The 17,718-nt window shown below is 36.0% G+C and overlaps 2 protein-coding genes across 1 annotated transcript in view; both read left to right on the top strand.

The window, feature by feature from the left end:
* LOC121148054 (aldo-keto reductase family 1 member C15-like) overlaps positions 1–16,183 on the top strand; it is a 48,334-nt gene extending 32,151 nt beyond the window's left edge. The window contains exons 3-10 of the mRNA XM_040968038.1: positions 2,624–2,740; positions 3,621–3,698; positions 4,835–4,957; positions 8,127–8,233; positions 10,676–10,678; positions 11,397–11,562; positions 13,652–13,734; positions 15,893–16,183. Coding sequence (XP_040823972.1) covers positions 2,624–2,740; positions 3,621–3,698; positions 4,835–4,957; positions 8,127–8,233; positions 10,676–10,678; positions 11,397–11,562; positions 13,652–13,734; positions 15,893–15,935 — 720 coding nt within the window. The 3' untranslated portion in view covers positions 15,936–16,183. The remainder of the gene's footprint in view (positions 1–2,623; positions 2,741–3,620; positions 3,699–4,834; positions 4,958–8,126; positions 8,234–10,675; positions 10,679–11,396; positions 11,563–13,651; positions 13,735–15,892) is intronic.
* LOC121148045 (prostaglandin-E(2) 9-reductase-like) overlaps positions 1–17,718 on the top strand; it is a 296,739-nt gene that overhangs the window by 88,299 nt on the left and 190,722 nt on the right.

Genomic DNA, 17,718 nt, shown 5'->3' with positions numbered 1-17,718 from the left:
TGATTGTTTGTTTTGCTGTACAGAAGCTTCTTAGTTTGATGTATTACCATTTGTTTATTTTTGTCTTCATTGCTATTGCTTTTGGTGAGGTACCATCTAATGCCAGTAATAACAGCTCACATACAAAAAACCACCAACGACACTTGTTGTAGAGATGCAGGAGAAAGGGAACTCTTCTCCACTGTTGCTGGGACTGCAAGCTTGTACAGCTTTTATGGAAATCAACATGGAGAACACTCAAACAACCAAAAATCTGCATACCATATGACCCAGCAATAGCACTTTAGGAATATAACCAAAACGCCTGTTACACGAGAAACCGATATGTACTCCTATGTTCATAGGAACACAATGAATAATTGTAAAAACTTGTAAGCAACCAAAATGCCTATCAACAGAAGACTGGATAAGGAAATTATGGTTCATGTACTCTATGGAATACTACTCAGCTACTGAAAAAAATGAAATTCATTCCTTTGTGGCCAAATGGGCCCAACTGGAAACCATTATGCTAAGGGAAATAAGCAATCCCAAAAGGTTAGATACCACATGTTTGCCTTAATTTAAGAGGAGAGATGTCAATTCAAAAAAATAGTACCTGTAACTTGTAATATTATTACACCCTCAAGCAGCGTGTATCAAACACAGTAAGAAACTGTGATGTAACCAATGAACCAATAATTGATGAGAGACAGACTGCTTATGATCTACATCAAGGAACTTAAAAGCCTGATTTGCTTTTAATACCCTATGTTATTCCGCAATGGGTTGGGAGAGCAGAGAAATCTTCTACTTGCTTAGTCTGTGAGGAAGATGTTAAGTATAATCTATCAAGATTATAACAGGTAACTTATAGATGGCAGACTCGAATCAGCATTAGACATTAGGAAAAACTGTAAAGTTATACAGTGGGATCCAAGAGCGATCTTGACAGACTCTTAATAGGAGGTCATGTGTACAGATCAGGAGGCGACCCCAGAGTGGAACAGGAGTTCAGGAGGAGGTTTGTATCCTAGCCACGAAACTCCTGGTAACCTCCCAAATGCTTTTACAACAGAAGCAGTGGATGCTTGTCAAGGACTGGTAGTATGGGCACCAAGGTCTATATCCCAATGCCAAGGAGATTTCAGGGAATTTGAGTGCTCTCATAATACGAGAACTCTGAGGTCAACCATACACTATTGGATTTCCCACACAGGAGGGAGGAAGCCCAGAATCCTCCTCACAGGGTCTAATGACAATGGAACAGCAGCCAGGAGCCCCAGACGGTCCTTAGAAGCAGAACAACAGTAAACTTCTTTAGGGACTCAGGAGCGGAACTTTCTCCGGTCCTTACTTGCTTCTAACTTTGGCTCCCTATCCTCTCTTGCAATGACATTCAGGACTGCTCCAGAACCCCCAAAATTAGATCAGATAGACAGACAGAGACCAATAAGGAAAGCTTAGAACAGAGAAGACATAGTCAGATTGGACTGTCATATACCTCACTAGGCAGGACACAAAGATTAGTTACTCCCCACCAAGGTATTGAAGATTTCTCTGTGCACCTCTCCTAAAACTGTTCTGCTTCTCAATCGTTAACTTATGGCATGTTAGGGTTATCAGCCTGTTTGGGTTATCCCCAAATTCACGAAGTTCAGTAAAATCATGCTTGAATACTATAAGCTGATTACTATAAATATGAAGGGAAAAAAAAGACATGTGACAGCTGAATAGTACCCTATAAATATTTTAAGGTTTGTAGCAGTCGATTATGTATAAACTAAAATTGAATTGAAATGTCAATGAAATAGTTACAGGATGTGATTAACAACTTGAATTATCAAACACATTGGTCACTCAGTATTGTGGTAATTAACTTCATGATGTTGTAAATTTCCGTCTTTCTTCCTATTGGTGAATTTGTGTTAAGGTTTTTCATTTGAGGGGATGACATTCTGATAGCTCAGATAAAGGATGGTCTCCCAATGAAACTGTTGAATTTATCTGGATATAAAGATGCTGGACTCTGCATGGTCCAGGCCAGCAATAATGGAATTGTGACTGGTAATGAGCTGTTCTACTGTAACAATATGGAAGAAATAAATATGGGGAGAAGGCATGGGGAGTGGTTGTGGAAATCACAAGCCTATGGAACTGTGCCATAAAATTAAATAATAATAATAAGAACTATTTTGCTTAGGTGGAAAGTCATATTAAACTGTAAAAACAGCCCAGTTCTCTGTAGCCGGAACATATGTATGTATGTATTCATTGCATTTGTTTTCAGAATATGAATTACTTGTCAAGGTTGTACTTGAGGACAAATTGTATGAAATATTGGATTGTATTTTCTTTTGCCTTTCATTTCCTGTACTGTATAATGGGTAATTATGCTTTTTGTGACTTTTCTTTTTCTCCTTTCCAATCTGTTATTTTTATTGTTGTTAATACACTCCACTCAATCTTGGTGTTTTAAGCACCTGAGGTATAATGAACATCATGAATTTAGTTTCTTCTTAGTATTAGATCCTTCATAGTGCACTGATATTCATCCCTTACTGTTTAACTATGATGTTCGATGTTAGCACCCAAAAGTGAAAATACATTATCCAATAATTATAACTCGTTCCTGTTGCTGCAGCTTTGGGCTACATGCTTTCGCCCAGAATTAGTTCGTCCAACCCTGGAAAAACAACTGAAACAACTTCAGATGGATTATGTTGATCTTTTCCTGGTACATCTTCCAATGCCTATGAAGGTAAGTATTTGATTTTGTTTGTTGTACCCTGCATGTCTCCACCAATGTACCTACCAAATGCATATGTCACATCAGCTACATCCTTAGATTGTCTGTGTTTCTGTAGAGAAAGATGTGAGTAAGGTTTTGAAATCATGTGACTTTCCTAACTACTTGAGTTTTACCAGCACTAACGCTTTTTCAGTTCTATTGCCCATTTTTTAGAAATATCACTTAATGACATTACTACGTCTACCTCAAAGAGCTGAATGCAATACCCTGTGACCTGTTATTTTAATGCTAGTCTAGACCGATTAACACTAAAGTCCTCAAGGGTGTTAAGTACCTACAGATTGAAAGATACAATGAGAATTTCCAGCTCTGGGGATATGGACCTCTCCCATTTGCACTCCTTATCTCAGTGTTGTTGAAGGTCACCTGGATGGTTTGCATTGCACTGCCAGGCTCTGTGGGACTTTGTCCATTTGACATCAACTCACAGTGGCTGTGGGCTGAGTACATTTGAAAGACTCAGTCTGTCAGTGCTGTACAATTATAAATTAGAATTAAAACTCCTTGATTTGAGGTTCTAATTACTAGTTTCCTCCAGATGACATTGTGCTTGGGAGATGAATATACCACAACTGGAGGAAATCTCTATTATCTGAACTTTAGGGTTTCTGGGATCTTGGCAGACAGTTGTAACGTGTAGTCTGTATTCTGTCAGACAATTAAGTTTTGTATCTTCTCTTTGACTTCCTTTCAGAAACATGCATGCACAAGAGCACTCATGCATACTTCAGTTAATAACATCCAGAAAGCTGTGTGACCATGCTATGTAGGCATCAGTAAGGTCATTCTGAAAGAACACATCTTTATTTAATCTTCATTCTGTTTTCAGCCTGGGGATGCAATTCTACCAACGGATGACAAAGGGCAAGTTATTGCAGATGCTGTGGACCTTCGTGACACATGGGAGGTAATTAATGATACAGACAATGAGAGCCCTACATAGGAAGGTAGGAACCGTGGAATGGGGAGTCAGAAGAAATGGGCTTTGCTCTAGTGACATCTGATCTTGGAATCTTGGACATGATCTGGAACCTCTGTGTATTTCCTTTATTCCTGTTGTGATGTTGAGGAGACAGACAAGATTGCGTCTGAAGACTTCAAATATTTTAATCTGTCTGAAGTTCTGTTTTATTTATTTGGAAGTCAGAATGAGACATTCAGAGAAACAGATCTATCTGCTGATTCGCCACCCAAAATGGCAAAAATAGTTGGTTTTCAAGCATCTCAGGATCTTTAAAGTTGATTTAGATGTCTCCTGTGGGTTGCAGAGGTCCAAGACCTGCATCATTCTCTGGTGTTTTTGCAGAAGCATGATCATGGAGCTGGATCTGAAAGAGAGCACTCCAATTACAAAGTGGGGCTTAGATGTGTGATGTTGATTTCATAGGTGATGTTTTAACTCACTGGGCCACATATCTGGCCTCAGTCATATCCAATGCAGCTGTAAAACTCTATTTCTTTATCCACAAAATCGATTTCGGTTGTAAACCCTACCACAGGTACTAGCAGAAGCAATCTCAGGAAGAGGAGGAATATCCAAGAAATGGCAAGCATATTGTATGGCAGAGGGTGGGGAACTCACCAGTTTGACATTCCAGAAAGTTGTACTATGTAAATAATGGACCTCGCCCCCACTTAGCCCAAATGAGGTATCAACATGATCTTTGCTCGGAGAAAACATAGCATAATCTCTAGCAGCAAAAACCAAACCATTGGCCCTTGAATTTGGAGACATTTGTTAAAGGTGATTGTAATTTTAACAGCAAAATTTGCATCACTGAATGAGTCAAGGTAGTTAAAAGGAAGTTTTACAAGAATGTAAGAATCATTTTCCTCAATGTACATGAAACAGAATTCAGAAGACAAATATATCTGCAAAGCAACAAAAGCATTAACAATTGCCATGTTCCAGTGTGAAAATATTTGTTTCATCAAAATCATTATGCGTGGCAAAAAAATGACTTTTGGATTCCCGAAATTCTAAGAACAGATGAAAAAGTGTAATACAAAAAAGATGTAACCACACATTTCCCACCTCCCCAGGCTGTGGAGAATTGCAAAGATGCAGGTTTAACCAAGTCCATTGGGGTGTCCAACTTCAATCGCAAACAGCTGGAAATGATACTGAACAAGCCAGGACTCAAGTATAAGCCCACCTGCAACCAGGTAAGTCTGTAGACTAGAGGGTTCTCTCTTCCTATTCTCTGTAACTCACATTTCTCAGGTCTATGGCTTGATGTTTGTGCATGTGGTCAATCATTTATTTCATTGCAATAGCAACATAGAATGGGCGGGTTGGATGGAATGAGAGAAGCATGACTTCATTATTCAAGCTCAATTTCAGGTGAGACATTCCAGTTATTGAGTTGACAGTTGTCAGTGCTGAAATAAAAAAAATGATCTGGAATGGAGCAAAAGACTTTTGGAGTCCTTGCTTTTCTGTAATAAATATAAACTTACAGAAACATAGTAATTCTCCTCGGGAAAATTAAGATTAAATGAAAGTTAAGTCAGCCAAGCTCAATATGAAGGACCAAGGAGAGAAAAATGAAAAATGAGGAGGGTGTGGTAGCCAGTCCCCAAGTGTCATCTTGACAAGCAGAAAAATGTTGGGTTTAGTGGTATGGAGTTGGTGGGAAATCTAGCAAAGCAGTTTCAGAATGATGAGAGCAAATAATGCCAAAGTTGTTGAAAATGAGAAAATATATAAATAACAGTTAATATATGTATATGCGTATTTTAAAGAATACCTAATATTGTAAATTATCACACACTATTTATGCTATTGGAAAAATACATATGCTTTCAAAGGACTTGATAATTATGTAAAAAGCTATTCCTGCATTCATACCCCATTTACTACCAGGAATGTTGTTGTAAAAATGTAATAGGTGAAAATATATCATTTATTGCTTATACATCAAGAAAAATTAGATTTCTAAATATCTAACATGAGGATATATTTAAATTCATGATGGGTTAATTGAGAACTATGTTGAGATATTTTGGAGTCTGATTGAAAGAAGCAAAATGTTTTATTATTGTTTTCAAATCACAACTCACATTTCTATGGCACTGTCACAGGATGTGTTAAGCTGTAAGGAGAAGTCGATTCAAGGGGTCTGATATTTCGAGCAGTTGATTCACTTTCAGATTACTTGGGGTTTTGTTTTTCTGGAAGTTTTAAGACATTGCCATAACACCAGTATATTTCCTTCAAGCTTCATCCTGTGCAGTTACAAGATGTTTTCATACAGGCAATGGGCTGCAAGACTCATTGTGTGGAATGGGAGAGAGTTTTCTGGGATGCTGCTAAACATGGAGGAATTTTCAAATTGTCTAACACTTTTTTCTCATGTATTCTTGAATTGACAGCAGAAGTGTCCTTTGTAAACCATGTAGTAAAAAGGAAAGATTATTTCAGCAAAGCAGGAGTCTGCTGATTGGTGATATAGATGTTAAAAATAGAGGAAAGGAGATAAAAAGTAGGAGAAAAGATGGTTCTTATTAGTATAAATTATGTGAATAAAAGTACTTTAGATGCATTTTATATATCTATATAAAACATTGTTATATGAGATCTTAGATATAAAAATATTAACATGAGGCATATCAAAATGATTTAACTGTTGCTTTATTATTACGGTGGTGTTTTTTCTATATTTCAATATAGAAATATTCTATTTCTTGTGTTAAAAAGAATTCTACTATTGTGAACTTTCGAACTGATGAAAGGCAACAACAAAAAACATAGTGACTTTTTCATGAGTTCACCATAACACGTAAGAAATTACTGTCTTATGTCAAAACTGATTACGTATGAAAGTACTGCCTTAGAATCATGAGAAATAGAATGTAAAAGTTAAAATTATTTTCAAATAAAGTGATTTTAATATTCATTTGTATGAGACATTTTCAAAAGAAATCATGAGAAACCCACCACTTAATAATGATGGATATAAATTTTTTTTGCAACCACAATAAGCATATTTTTCATTCAAACTTTAATATATATATGTCTATATATAATATGTGTATATATATTATATATATATGTACTCACATTTATATCATTTAAAAGAGATTTTGGATAAATTCCTCTGAAAATATTTCAGCACATGTCTTTTGAAACTTTAATTTTAAACTCAGGATATCATTATTCAATCTAAATTTTTTTTACAATTTAAATTTTTAATAATGAGTTTTTTGGTGTTGTTAAATACCATGATTGTTAAAATAAGATTGTATCATAGTTACAATGACAGAATAACAGTAATACTGATCAAAATCTACACAGATAGAGAACAACTTGAGAATCCACTCTTCAAATTTCTGAAAGAGCTGAACTTTGCCAGACTGAAGAAAGGAGCCTGGAACTCCATCCAAATCTCCAACATACTTAGTCTGGTTTTCATTGTGTTCCCAGCTACATCATCATGGGGCTGGCTTGTAAATGGAGCAGCAAGCATTCATACCAACTCCTTTATGGGTTAACTAGCAGCACCAGAGTGCTGTCCTACATTATCCATATTGATGCTTAAATGTCCACATTTTAATTAGCAGAAACTTCCTCAGAAAGCTTCTAGTGTCTTCGACATGACTAATTTTCTTGATTTCTGTGCAAGCTTTTCTATACATACATATACATATATGTATATTTTTCTATACATACATACATATATGTATATGTATGTATATAAAGACATTTAGAGCCTAGTGTCATGGCCTAGCAGCTAAAGTCCTCACCTTGAATGTGTCAGGATCCCATATGGGAGTCAGTTCTAATCATAGCAGCTCCAATTCCCATCCAGCTCCCTGCTTGTGCCTGGGAAAGCAGTAAAGTTTGGCCCAAAGCCTTGGGACCCAGCACCCACAAGGGAGACCTGGAAGAAGTTCATATCCCCAGGTTTCGGATTGGCGCAGCGCTGGCCATTGAAGTCAATTGGGGAGTGAATCACCGGACGGAATATCTTCCTCTCTGTCTCTCCTCCTCTCCATATATCTGACTTTGCAATAAAAGTTATTAAAATTCTTTTAAAAAAGATATTTAATGACCTCATTTTGAGAATCAGAGCTTTGAAAGATTTTTAAAATATTAGTAATCAAAATACATGTTACATCTGATGAAATTTTCAGTATTTCAGGAGGAATGCATAGGAAAAATGACCGACTTAAATAGTGTAATGAATGCGTCCATGAATGTAATGTTGAACTATAAAGAGCACTTGAACTGAGACATTGGGCTAGAGGCTGCACGTGTCTCAAGTATTTTTAAAGATGTGGATGTGGTTTTGGCTCATGTATTTTAAAGTGTTCTGGTTTTGACACATTACAGGTGGAATGCCATCCTTACTTCAACCAGAGTAAACTTCTGGAATACTGCAAGTCCAAGGACATTGTTCTTGTTGCTTATGCTGTCTTGGGATCACAAAGAGGTCCAAGGTTGTATTGATAATTGAAAAGAGTTAATCTATATCAGCAACTATTTGGTAATGAAATACTTCAAATAAGTGTCTGCACTTTATCACCAAAAATCTAGGACATAAAAATATAGCCACAATATAATGTGGTGATTGCCTATGTACCAACACTGAGATTCAATGTCTTCAACATGCTCTTACTCTGGCTTCACCTATATGTTCACATATTCCCAAACTCAGTCTATATTTGTGTGTGTGTGTGTGTATCTTTGTGTATGTGTTTGTTTTTGCAATAAATGGAATGTTAAAAGAAAGTGAGGACAAGAAACAAAGGAATGGAGGATCCTCAATCTGCTGATTCATGCCCAAATTAACCTCAGTTCCTGGTGTAACACAGTGAATTAGGCAACTGTGTGGGATGCCTACATCCCATATCTGATGCTTGTCAAGTTCTACTTCCATTCCTCCTGATGGATCCATGTTCATGTATCTAGGAAAGCTGATGAAAATGGCCCAAATGCTTTGGTTTCTGTCATGCATGTGGGACACCATGATGGCCTTCCCTGACTAGGACCTACTGTAAATCAGAGAATTCTCCTTCTATTTCCCCCAATTGTCCCACTCCCCAACAGTTTTCCTCCAGCATCCTTCAGCAACGGTCATAGGTTCATCAGTCTGCTACTTCGGTATATCATGATATTGTGTTATAGACAATGGTAGAAAGTCCAGCCGTCTTATTATCCATATGTGTTTAACAATATTATTGAGAGTCCATCTTTTATCCAGGAGTAGAGAAGCATATTACAATGTAGCTTCATGTCTCAGTATGCTAGTTTGCATTATGCAGTTCCTCCATGTATTTGCTTATGTAGTGATTTTGTATTTTGCTTGAAAGTTACATTTTATCAGAACATATGATAATTGTCCTTTCAGAATTGTCTTATTTCAGTGAACCTGAGTCTCTAGTTGGAATCATTTGCTTACAAATGGTAGAATTTCATTCTTTCATTTGGCTGAGTAGTATTCCATGGATTAGATGTACCACCATTCATTTGCTTGACAGTTATGCATGTACACTTGGATTCTTGATTCATTTAGAGCTGATTTTTGTAGAAGGTGAAATCTGTGTGTTTGTGTGGAAGGGGAAGAGGTCTTGTTTCTTACCCCTGCATAATGTTATTAAATTGCCCCTACAACATTTGTTGAAAAGACGGACCTTTTCTCTTGGATCGTTTTCAGTACTTTTGTGGAAGATTAGCTGATTGTACATTTGTGAACTCAGTTCTGGAATTTCAGTTTCATCCCATTGATCTTTTTCACTGCTTCTGTATCAGCACTAGATTGTTTTATTATTGATCTGTGTCATGTCTTGAGGTTTAGATTGTCATTCCTCCAACTTTAGTATTTTTTCTTCATGGTAATTTTGGCTATTTGTGTTCTCTCGTGTTCCAAATAAAATTTGTATCATCTTTTTCCTTTTTAAAAAATTGTTTTTTCTTTTAAGATTTCAATCGAGATTGAATCAAATCTGTGTATTATTTCTGGTAACATGAATATTTTGATAATGTTGGTTCAGCCAGTAAAGGATCATGGTAAATTTCACCATCTTTCAATTTCTTCATTTTTTTTAATGTTTTGTAATTTGTTTCATGGTGTCCTTTCACTTCTTTGTTAGGTTAATTCCGAGACATTTATGATTGTTCTTCACTGTTTTATAGGGTGAATAAATGTACTTGCAATTTCCTTTTCAGCCATGGAGTTGATTTTGTATACTAGGTCCATGGATTTATATTCAATAATTTTGTATCTTACTACCCTGTTAGTCCTTTATGAGTTCCAATAGCCTCTCGATTGAGTCCTTTGATTCTCCCATGAATAGAATCATGCTGTCTGTGAACAGGGATAATGTTATTCCTCATTTCAGATTTGAATTCCTTTAATTTATTTTTCTTGCCTAATAGCTCTAGCGATGACTTCCAGTACAATGGTGAACAGCTGTGTTAGCCATCAATGTTTAGTTTCTGATGTTAGTAGAAAAGCTTCCAGCCTTTCCCATTTAATATGATGCTTGCACAGTTTTGTTTTTTTGTTTGTTTGTTTGTTTTGTTTTTTGTATATTGCTTTGATTATTGTTGTAGTATGCTCCTTTTATGCCTATCTTGTTTAGGGCTTTTAGCATGAAGTGGAGTTGAATTTTGTCGAATGCCTTCTCTACATATGATGAGATGACTAAATAGTTTTTGTTCTTCAATTAGCTGATATGGTGTTTCACAATTATTGGTTTTCATATGTTACCATCCTACATGTCAGTGGTAAAACCCACGTGGTCTTGGTGAATGATCTGCCAGATGAATTGCCATCATTCTGTTAGTATTTTGTTGTGGATTTCTGTACCTATGTTCACCAAGGATATCAGTCTGTATTCTCTTCTTCTGTTTTGACTCTGCCATGGTTTGATATTAAGTTGGTGTTAGCTTGCTAGAAAGAGTTTGGAAGGATTGCCTCCCATTCCATTGTTTTAAAGAGGTCGCAGAGGATTGGGGTTAAATTCTTCCTGAGATAATTGGTAGAATTCAACATTGTAGAAATCCATCTAGAGCTTTTCTTTGTTGGCAAAGATTTTATCACAGGTTCAATCCCTGCCTCCGTTACAGGTCTAGTTGGATTATTAATTGCCTTTTGACTCATTTCTGATAATTGGTATGTGTCCAAAAATCTGTTTCTTCTAGGTCTTCTGCTTAACTGGTGTGAAATTGATGTAATAATTCCTGATTATTCTCTGTATGTCCAAGGCATCCGCTGTTATGTTTTCTTCATTTCTCAGATTCTAGAGATTTAAATCTTCTTAAATAGTATGAGTGTTTCTCCATAACCTTTTGGATTCTTTTTTTAAAGAGTTATAGTATTAATTTTTTAATAGATTAGAACCAGTGCCCATAAGGGATCCCTGCTCGTGCAAGACAAGTACTTGAGTCCCTTATCTATCGTGCCAGGCCCTGGGTTCATATTTAGCTGTTCTCAGATCCTGTCACTGCAAATGATTCATATAAATATTCCTTACACGCTTTTTATCCATAGGATATATTGTATCTCTGTCAAATTTCTGGTGAATTTGTACTGAAAGGTCAATTCAGTTCAGGCTTTCCATCTTACATCCTCTGTATCTGTGTATATTTACACTCCAGGAATAATCTGAGTACTCCACCTCTCTTGGAAGACCCAGTCTTGAATGCCATTGCCAAGAAACACAATCGCACACCAGGTCAGGTTTCCCTGCGCTACCTTCTGCAGCGAGGGGTGGTGGTCCTGGCCAAAAGCTTCAATGAGAAGAGAATCAAAGAGAACACTCAGGTAAACATCAAGCAGCATCTCTGAAAAGACAGGCATGGGAACTGAATTAGCATAACCTATTGCATGAAAGTTTATGTCTCCTCCTATAATGCCTGTAAATCTACTCCCAGAGTAATATGATGGAAACCTTGGAATGGTGAGAGTAAGTATCTTTACACTCACAGTCCAAAGTATTAATACCTCACATGTAGATTGGCAATGTACTGGTTGTGTGGCATCAGTCTTAATTTAATTTTTATTTGTTTGCATATTTGTTTTTGTTTTGTGAGTCCTTCCATGTAGTAAAAATTCCTAAGACTCCTGATTCTTATCTTTCACCTTCCCTATATGCATTCCTTATTGAATGTTAAGCTCAAGTTCAAATGCAATTAGTTCTTTAGTAAAGAATTGAAGTGCTACATTGCATTTGTGTTTTAACCATAAGGGCACTTGTTCTGGTTTTACGGTTTTTTTATTAGATTAAATTAGACTTTGAGGACTGATGAAATGATACCATATCAATCAATTTTATCACCTCCCCATGGCTTAGAGATCTTGGCATGTAGGAAGATAGATATAAGTCATAGTTCAATATGTAACACCATTTTCTAAATGCTTCCTTATTTACATTCAAATCTTATATAAATGATCTTTATTTTGTTTTGAAAAGTCTTTCCAATCTTAAGATGACAGGCAAAAGTTTCATTATGAGTTTAAGCTTTAACAAATACCAATAGGAACATATACTTTATTTATTTTTTTTAAAGATTTATTTTTATTATTTTTTTATTGGAAAGGCAGATATACAGAAAGGAGAGACAGAGAGGAAGATCTTCCGTCTCATGATTCACTCCCCAAGTGAGCACAACGGCTGATGCTATGCCTATCCGAAGCCAGGAGACTCCTCCGGGTCTCCCATGTGGGTGCCGGGTCTCAAAGCCTTTGGCCGTCTTCAGTTACTTTCCCGGGCCACAGGCAGGGAGCTGGAAGGGAAGCGGGGCTGCCGGGATAGAACTGGCGCCCATATGGGATCCCGGGCATGCAAGGCGAGGACTTTAACCACTTGCGCCACCGCGCCGGGCCCAGGAACATATACTTTAAATGGATTTTTATAAATATTTGTAAATATAAATTCATTAATAAATTTAAGAAAAATCAACATGAAACATTCTATGTGAAAACTTTCAGAAAATATTTTTATCTTATTCAACTCCACATTGTACATAATCTTCCTATGAATACTGTATCAATTCATGAATATATCTTAAAAGTGTTCCAACGAATACTTGAATTAATGATGAATATTTGTTTTAAAGGTGCAAATGGCATATGTGTGGATAAAAAATATATGTATATACTAGTAGACAGAGAAATGAGACAGATATTTGACAGACTGATAAATAGAAACACAGATGCAGATGCATAGATACAGCCTAGGTTGCTATGATGTTATCTCCGTCTTACAATTAATGATTCTAATATTTTCGCACAAAATCTTTACCTTTTGGTATTGAATGGATACATGATGCTGAAAAGAATGTAAAGTTAGACTTCAGTAAGTAGATAGGTAGGATTCAGTTTGTTCAACAGGGAGGATTCTTAAACATATAAGATATGTGAGTTTCTAAATGCAGTATGAAAAACAAAATGTTTAATAGGGAAGAAACATATCCTATAAATACACAGTGTTTAGAAAGTTTGAAATGAGAAAACAATATAATACAACCTTGAAATGATAATGTTTTATTTGAGGTAAACAGACTGGGGAAAGTTTAGTCTATGTTCCAAAACTTGCTTTAGACATAGTAAAAATACAGAAAAAAAATCTTTCACAAAGTCAGCAGTTAGGTACTTTGCTCAACTGCACATTTGTTTGTGAAATAGTTTGCCTTTACTTATTAGTAAGACTGGGAATTGATGAATTGTATGTCTGAAAATACCGGTAACAGAGCTCAGACTTGAAAGTACTCAGAAGAATTTCTCTGTCAATGGTGATGAAATTGCTTTCCTTGATTCCTTCTTTATCACCTTATCCTGGAAAACTCTGACATTCCCAGGTAGAAGGTAGCTTCTATGTGCAACCTCAATGCCATTCTTTTGTCCCTTGTAGGTTTTTGATTTTGAACTGACTGCAGAGGACATGAAAGAACTCGACGCCCTCAATAAAAATGTTCGATACTATGATATGTCATTGTAAGTGACCCATGTGGATTATTTCACAGATTGTTCCCTTGTGCCCAAAGATTTCAATCGGAATGAGTCTTCCCTAATTAAGGAAGACAGGCCCTGCTTGGGGCTCTATATGAAATAGGATCTCTCTTGTAGAATTCACAGCAGAAATTTCTTCTGAGGTTCAACCTTTGAGCCTGCAGAATGGTTTAAGGATCATGGAAGATCATAAGGAAAACAGCCAGAGTTTACATTATGGATCTAGGTTATAGTACAGAAGCACTGTGTTCAGGTATCATTTATGCATTAGATGCAGATTGTAGAGATCTGAAGGATTCCAGCGTTTAATTTTTTTAAAGATCTACTTATTTTTATTGTAAAGTCAGATTTACAGAGAGAAGGAAGCACAAAAAGATTGATTTCTATTTCCTGGTTCATTCTCCAAATGCCAGCAATGGCCAGAGCTGAGCCAATGTGAAGCCAAGAGCCAGGAACATCTTCCAGGTCTCCCACTGAGGTGCAGGGCTTCAAGGCTTTGTGAGCATCCTTGACTATTTTCCCATGCCACAAGCAGTGAGCTGGAAGGGAATTAGAACAGCTGGGACATGAAACCGGAGCTGATGTGGGAATCCAATGGATGCAAGGCAAGGACTTTAGCCACTAGGCTATTGTGCTAGGAGCTTATTTTTAAAATGTTTTTACAAATAATTTTTCTTAAATATATGCTAGAAATGAAACAAATGAATACATGAGAATCTTTAATAATGAATAAAAATGAGACCAGCCTTTATTTATATCTATATCCAACCTATGCACAATGTAATTATAAGGAATTTGGGGTATGGGAATAATATATGTATGGGTTTATGGATTTATTGATTTATGTGTCAGTGAGTCTTATTGCTGCTCCTACCCTAATAGTTCAGTGACATTTTTCCTAACCTGTAATTCCTTTTTCATTGATTTCTTCCAATCAAATATCTTCCTTGGCCTTCCTTTCCTCAAACATGACTAATCATTTTCTGAGATACATAACCTTGCCAGGATGAATTGTGAACAGATATTAAGATAAATCAGTTCATTTATAAAAATAAAGATCCTCTAGTATTTCTCTGAATGTAAAGTTTTGTCATCTCTCCCTAACAGTCTCTGGGGAACAATCTATTCCTTTCCACCTTATTTACTTCAAACATGAAAATCCATTTAATTAGTTCAAGGCTTAAGAATTCAGTAAAGAGTCTAATTAATAAGAGATATTTAAAATGCAATTTGTAGATTAGAATAAATAAAATTCTAATGAGTAGAGAGACTATTAAATCTCTAAGGAAGGATTTCAAAAGAACCCTTCCTCTTTCTAATCAGGAATATTAGTTTCTATATATTATGTGCTAGATTTACTAAAAGAAGCAGCTCCCATCTATGAAGTGATTTTCCATTTTCTTTATAGTCTGGAACTGGGAGCTGCCATCCCATCCTAATACTCTTGTGTTTGGTAGGGGACCAATTGTTTGAGCCCTCATCTCTACTTCTGAGGGTCTGCATTAGCAAGATGTTTGCAAGCCAGGGAGTGGCATTAAACCCAGACATTTTGACATCAAACACAATTGTCTTAATTGATGAGCAGACAATTAACACTACCATCTGTTCCTTTCAAATATATGTAAGAAAAGGCTAATCAGCTTTGTAGGTCTTAGAATTAAATTTTGCCTCCTCAATAGAGTGAATGTTCCTTAAGAAAAGAATGTTCCTTAAGGATTGAGCGAATGTGCTGGAAAGAAAAACCCAGCTGTTTCTGCCACCATTTTCATCATCTAAGCACAAAAGCTGTGGGTGGGGTTGAGCTGACCACAATGTTTCAATTCTATCTTTTATAGTTTCATGGAATTTATAAGGTCAATCAACTGGGAATTTATAATGTCAATCAATCTATATACCACTTTGATTTTATAGCCAGAATTTTGGAATTGGGCATGCACATCACCTGAGAGCTGGGATGAATGCGTACTTCAATAGAAATCAGAGAATGTGTGTGAATTTATCTTCTAGTACATTTTAGCTGAATCTTCTAGGAATTCTCCATTTCAATATGTAGAGTTAATAAATGAATGTATGTATTCTCTCTTTTAGAAAGACTTATCTAACAAATTCATATCTGATTTTTGTTTTTTTTTTTTTTTTGCAGTGCTCGTAATCACCCCAATTATCCATTCTTGGAAGAATATTGACAATGAAGTATGGGGACATTGATACCAGAATATTCTCAACCTAGACGTTGTAGAAAGGGTGTCTGTTAAATGTGACTAAAAAGCAGTAATTGCTTTGTCATACTACAGACTAATAAAATTTTCAATATGAGATTGCCAGATTATTAAAATAATACTTTACTGTTGTACAAATATTGGACAATAAAACAGGAAATTATAGAGGATAAAATAAATTGTATTCTCACATTAAAAATACTTGTTGTTTTAAATTTCATGCATGATTTTTCCATAAAATAATTTTATTTTGTAATTTTACTCACAAAATTAAAAGAATCAACTACAGATTTTATACATTCTCTTTGCTTATCATTATGTATTTTGTATCAATGTTGTTTAGAAATTCCAGTGTTATGTTTCTCTCATGGGAAATCACAGCATGATGTTGATTTATTCAATTTCTTTAAAAATTATTTTTTTTAATGTGAAAGGCAGGACATAGGCAGGGAGATATAAATAGGCATAGATCTCCCATCTGCTAGTTCACTCCAAATGTCTGGGAGCCAGGAACTCATTTCAGGTGTCTGACATGGATGGTAAGACTGCCTAATATATACCCAACATTTCCACGATATCGACATTATGAATATATATGGAATTATTTTAAGGATGTGGTCAATAAAACATGCCAACACATTGAATGTATGGTGATCTGGGGAAAATGGATTCAAAGATGCACCAGAAATATTTAGTTGAGTCATTGACTGGAATGAATGCAGTGTACAGAGAAGACAAGATGTGAGTGGTCCAGATGATGTGACATTTAATGTTAGACATGGTGTATTTGAGATTCTTGTTATTCATTCAAGTGGGAATGTCAAATAAGCCATTGGGAATAGAAACTCATAGGTCGAGAATAGTGTGTTTTTGGGCTTTACCAAAAAATGGTTGGTTCAGTCAGGACATTAACCAATCACAACGGATTGATAAAATGAGTGAAAATAGAGAATACATGAGAAACAGGCATTTTTTTTACATAACAAAATGATTGATCATAAAAAGAAAGGAGAACAGCAAAGGTAATAATAGTAATAACACAGTGACTTGCATAATACAATGTAAGGAGAAGATGGTTCTGCCTTGATGGCAAATAACCAAGTCCTTTGAGAGAACAGACACATTTCAGTAACTTAAGTAACATGGGAATAGAAAATAATTGTGTTGGAATTGGACTTAATTGTCTCAAGAACATTTTGGATATGATGCTGGGGCCAAGAGTTTGAATATGGTGAATTCAAGAATGTGTGGGAGAAGAGGAATTCTTGACAGAGAATGTTTTCAATGAATGAACAAGATCAGAGACTATAAATATCACAGAAGAAACAAATGCAGTCAAGCAAGTATAATTTGTGATGGCAGAAAGCAGCATTCTGGAGGCTCTAGTAAAAAACATAGTTATGAGGACACTTGAAGGTGATGATGTGATGAAGACAGGGCTAAGAGAGAAACAGAGAAATGTTAGGCAACGATATCAGATTCAATCCTCCAAAATGAAAGTGTGGGGAAGTTGTGCTACTCATTGAAGTTTAAGTGGCATCTGCTGTTTCTCTTTCCAGCTGCCTGAGAACACATTCTTAAGCTTAGGGCCCCTCTCTCTTCCTAACTACAGGTGTATAGGCTCTCTGACTATCTGACCAAGATTTAGTTCAAAGATAGAATTTCTAGTTTTGCACACCATTACATCATACAAAATGCACAAGTCTTCATGCCAGAAACCACCCAAAGGATGAATCATGCTCTAAAGATC

Source organism: Ochotona curzoniae, unplaced genomic scaffold (genome assembly GCF_017591425.1).
Source record: "Ochotona curzoniae isolate NIBS_2020 unplaced genomic scaffold, NIBS_Ocur_1.0 scaffold_4683, whole genome shotgun sequence".
Taxonomy (NCBI): Eukaryota; Metazoa; Chordata; class Mammalia; order Lagomorpha; family Ochotonidae; genus Ochotona; species Ochotona curzoniae.
The sequence above is the reverse complement of the archived record's forward strand: the minus strand, read 5'-3'. Positions and strand labels throughout refer to the sequence as shown.